Genomic DNA, 5,300 nt, shown 5'->3' on the forward strand with positions numbered 1-5,300 from the left:
AATTTAAATGCTATATTTAATCTATATGTTCTAAGTTTATAATAATGCTTCTATTATGAGTAAGTTTGTTAATAAGATGAAATAAACTTATTTTTATAATTTTTACCTTTTAAACTTACTTTTTGGACAATTGTTTGATTAAACCTTTGAACATAAGGAGTATCAAAGTCATATATAGGACCAGCATGTCGTATGGAAAATATTATATGGCCATCTTTAGAAAATAAGTCCTCTATCAATAAATATTCCAAAAGGTCTAGTAAATGTTAAATTCTTTTCAATAAGCTTTCTGTAGGGCAGAAAAGTGTATCACAGATGTTGGAAAATTCCACTGAAATGGCCAGGCTAATACCTTATGGCCTAACCACCCAATTTCTAAAATATATCCCAAATACTCTTTGGGCATATTTGCTAAAAAGAATTTTTTATAAATTAAAATGTATCAGAAAAGTGGATTTTTCTCAGATAAATAAAAAAATAAAATCTACTAGGAAATGAAATTTATCCCCTTGTAAAGTCACTAGGGACTCCTTGTTATGTGAAAATAAGAACCAGAGCTATTAAGTTATAGCCATGACATCTTATATTTCAGGTTATCCAGTGCTTATTTTAAAAGCTCAAGAAAGATGCACACAGATTTAAGGCAGGAGCATAAAATTGCAACTGAAGACAGTAGGAAAAAAATTTATTGGAAAGGACCGAGTATCACAAATATATATTTTATAAGTATTTTTGGCCCCTATTTTATTCTGCATTTTAAATACTGCAAAATGGTTGAATTGAAACACGGCATTTGGAAAAAGAACCACAACCTTGTAACATAATGGGATACACATTTTGACATGAAAATGAATACATTTGAATATTCCAAATAGCTTATGTTAGGGTTTGTGTCTAGGTATTCCCCAAAGCCTCGTGTGTTCAGGTGGAGCTTTTTCCGAGGTGGCTGAATCTAGAGTGTGTGATGCTCAGATTAAGGTATGTGGTTTCTATATCAGTACACTAATTGGTTTGGTACCAGCCTAAGTCCGTTGGTCTAGATAGAGCATAAAAGAGGGAGTGCTACCTTCTGCTCATCATGACTTATTTCTCCTCTGTGATGCTTGTCTGTTGTGCTACCCTGCCTTGGAGCCAGCTGATTATGGAGTGAAACCTCTACAAACTATGAGCCAAATAAACCTTTCCTCCCTTAACCTTGGGTTTCAGATATGATATATATATATTATAAATCTCAGCAACAAGAGAAAAGCAGTGAAACCAGAGAAGTGGAATTATTGCTGTGACTATACTTGGCCATATGGTTCAGAAGCCTTGGGAATGGAATGGGGGAAGAGTTTGGAAAGGTTCAGAGATGCCAGCTGAAAAGCAGAACTGGAAAATGCTTTAGATGGTACTTGATGGGAGATTCTGGTCAGAGCTCAGAAGATCAAAAGGTGACAGAAATTCTGCCAATGAAGACCAGACTCAGGAGGTTTCTGTTGGGAAGGACTGAATTGGCTATTGGACTTCAGACAATGTGCATTACACCTTGGCAGAAAGTTTGTCTGTATTTTTCTCGTGTCTAAAAATTTTGCCTGAGATTAATATAAAGGGTGGCAGACTAATCTTACAAAAGAAATTTCAAGGCAATCTAATGTTGAAGTGGTGGCATGGTACTATTAGGAAATTTTAGCCAGATACATGTTGAAAATCAATAGGAAAGATCCAAACATAACGATTCAAAATGTTGTGATTTGGGCTATAAAGAAAGCTCCAGTAAAGTTATACCCTGCAAAGAGGGAACAGAAGATATAATGGTTGGTAAAAAGACCAGTAAGTAAAAAACAAATACTTCAGAAGAAAATAACAGAAAAGATGGGCTGGGGAAGTGGTGGCATGGTACTATTAGGAACTTTTAGCCAGAAACCAACAGGACTCTAGCCTTTGCAGCCTCAGAATTGCCAAGGTGAAAGGCTTTGCTCTGAGAAGAGTCCTAAGAATGGCAGAAGTTTAGGAAGTTGTTCCTTGGGATTTGTTTCATAGGCGCTCAACTCCTACAGCCAGGAGAGAAGGAAGCCTGGCTACTGTTCTAGCTGGCAGCAGATCTTAGCATCATCCATATGATGATCCTAATGCTTGTTTCAGGGGCATGAAAAGTACAAGAGTTGTGTGGTCAGAGAGGGTTCCACCCGGACTTTAGAAGAAGGCCTGGATGGCCAAGCAGTGTGTCCCCGAGAGGGCAGTGTGTGAAGCTGTGAGTGTGAAGCTAGAGGTACGGTGGACACCCCAGAGATTTAGAGAAGCCAGAGACATGAGCCATCAGAGGAAAACTTGGAGGAAGATCAGAGCAGGGCCAAGAAAGAAGCCATGAGAGCTACAATCACCAGAAGTACTGTAGAGGCGGAGCTACCCAAGCCTCAGGAGTTTACATCTTGTACAGACTGACTTAGATGCTGCACATGGAACTACAGGACTTAATGTTTGCCCTGCTGGATTTGGGGCTTGCTTTGGTCCTACTCCTTTGTATCCCCCTATTTGTACCTTTTAGCATGGTAATGTTTATCTTATATTATTGTATATCAGAAGTGTTTAACTTTCTTTTCATTTGTACAGGGACTCCCAGCTAAAAGTTTGCCTTAATCTCAGAGAAGAATTAGATTTTTAAGTGATGCTGAAGTGTTAGGACTTTGGCAACTCTTAGAGATGAACTAAATGCCTTTTGCATAAAGGAATGTGCATGCGTCTTAGGGCCTAGGGGCAGAATATATGGCATAAGCCTAGATGTCCCTCCAAAGCCTCGTGCAGTCACAGGTGGAGCTTTTGCAGAAGTGGCTGAGCCTAGAATGTGTGATGCTGGGATTAAGGTGTGTGATTGCTAAATCATTCCACTGATTTGTTTGGCACTGGCTTAATCCCAGTAGCCTAGATAGTATATAAAAGGGGCCAAAAGAAGCTGATAAGGTCCCTTGCTTACTTTGTCGTCTTTTACCTTCCATCAGCTGTTTCTCTTCAACAGTTCCCCTCTGCCACACTGCCCTGCCTCAGAGCCAACTAACTGTTGAACTCAAACCTCTACAAAGTAGGAGCCAAATAACCCTTGCCCCTTTTAACTTTAGGTGTTGTGCATTTTGTCTCAGTAATGAGAGAAGAGAAAGACAGTTGATGTTAAAGTTTGTATTGGATTTTTTTTCATCAAACGTTTGATTTATGCTTCACTCAATTCTGATTTTCCTGTAATTTATTTTTTTGGGGAAGGTCTCAGCATACAGAGGATTGTGGTGAGAGTTCAGGCTTTGGAGTCACACACATCTATCTGCCTTCAGAGGGGAAATGTGCCCATGATCACATTGAATAAGACCATGCCTGCTCTGGAAAGGCATGTTGCATTTGGAAATCTCTAGAGTACAAAAGAAAGACAACTGAGTCAGAGAACAGAGGAGTTATTTTTAGTTGGAATCCATTCATTTTTTACTGTCTGAATTTCTGTCTACATTTCAGGTTTCCTTATTCTTATCTATCTCCATTAATCAAATAATATGCTGGAAAGAACTTTGTTTACATTCTCAGTGGGAGGTATCACTTAATTTGGTGGCATTCGAAATATTACTGTAGTGCAGCAGTCGACAGGCACTCAACAGTGGTGAAAAATGTATGAAGTCACAGATCAGACTTTGTGTGCTGATGTGGAGAACATGTTTTTGCTCCAGTAGATGATATGAAAATTCCTCTGTCACTGATGATGGGAAGGTGAACCTTGAAGGTTCCTTTGAGGGACACTTAGCTCTGAATACAGTGGAAAGGCAGAGAAATCTGAGGCTGGGTATGTGGTTGGGCTGCCCTTGAGTGTCTCACTTGGGATGAGAAGGTTTTGGGTAGGGCAACAAGACCTTTGCAGGTATATGAAGGAATACTGGGGCTGGGATCAGTGCTCCATGAGACACACTCTGCAGCCCATAACAAAAGCAAATGCAGTGGCCGGGGATGAGAGGAAACACTGGCCTATTCCCTTCTTTCTACAGTCAGTCGTTTCATGTCACTTGCTATATTTTCTCTCCACACTTCAGGGCATCAGGAAGCCATAGCTGTGTGCCTACACATCCAGACCCAACAGACAGTCAACGACAGCTTGTGCGACGCAATGCACCGGCCCCCAGCAATGAGCCAGGCCTGTAACACAGAGCCCTGCCCACCCAGGTATGTGATAACAGCCTTCCATGCAGACAAACTCGCCTGTGCACCGAGTCCACAGGTTTGCCCAAGCCTACGACATCACTCCCTCTTCTCAGTCTTATTCTATTGGATCCTGGCAGAGAGCTTCACAGGTAGCCCCCATGAGCTGCAGTTCTCTGAGTCTGACTTTTGATTGCTTCAAACAGAAATGAACAAAAACATGGCCTGTTCCTGGAAAACAACAAGGTCAATGAGTTTGATCTCTTCTGTGTCCTGTTTTTTCCTCTAATACCCCAGCAGAGAATACAGGACCTGGTGCTGAGTTTGCATTAGTCTGCAGTAAGTGCTTGTTGAATGGTCATGTGATCACCTATTTGTTACCTGGGGCACACTTAAGGATGTTACCTTTCCCGTTGTCTTGCCCTGAATCTCTGAGTGTGATGTGTGTTAGCCCTGAAAGAATGGAAGCATAAATTCTTTTGGGCCTCGTTAGTCTAAAAGATTGGCCTTAAAAGTTAGCCTTGTTGGTGCATAAGTTCCTATAAGACCTTGGGGAATGTTATCAGAAGGGAGGTAAAGTTTCCCTATGTTGGTCAGATCCTGGGTCTTGCTGGTTATTAATAATAGTGAAGCATTGTCACTGGCTTGTCACATGTAACCACTTCAAATGTTGCCTGTCTTCTTCCTCCTGCCCCCTTTACTTTGATTACCTCAGCCACTCTTCTGTTCTTAGTTGCCAAAAGATTCTGAGCCCGTTCCATGCTCTCCCAGCTTGTAGCCTCTGCCATTCCTGGGCGTGTGAATGGCATGCTTCCTGTGACTTCACATTGTTTTCCTTTGGCACATTTCTGTGTTCAAATTTTCCCTTTTCACAAGAACAGCACTCAAGTTGGGTTGGCTCTACAGTACTGGCCTCCTTATAACTTGATCATCTATGCAGGTGCTCTCCTAGTCTCAGATACGAGGAGTGTCTTAGTTACTATTCTCTCATTGCTGGGACAAATACCAGACACTCAAAATGAGGGAAGGAAAGGTTTATTTAGCTCACAGTTACTGGAGGTTTCAAGACACTGGAGGAGGGGCTGAGGCACTGCTGTGTCCAGGATGACCCTCTCCACATCTCTGAGAAAGCACAGGCTAGGCAGTTTAAA

General features: G+C 41.3%; 1 protein-coding gene across 1 annotated transcript in view; it reads left to right on the forward strand.

Moving 5' to 3' along the window:
- The window catches only part of Adamtsl3 (ADAMTS like 3), a 497,024-nt gene that overhangs the window by 318,429 nt on the left and 173,295 nt on the right, over nt 1-5,300 (forward strand). Inside the window, exon 16 of the mRNA XM_023712415.1 lies at nt 4,044-4,173. Coding sequence (XP_023568183.1) covers nt 4,044-4,173 — 130 coding nt within the window. The remainder of the gene's footprint in view (nt 1-4,043; nt 4,174-5,300) is intronic.

The sequence above is a fragment of the Octodon degus genome, unplaced genomic scaffold (genome assembly GCF_000260255.1).
Source record: "Octodon degus isolate 3935 unplaced genomic scaffold, OctDeg1.0 scaffold00002, whole genome shotgun sequence".
NCBI lineage: Eukaryota > Metazoa > Chordata > Mammalia > Rodentia > Octodontidae > Octodon > Octodon degus.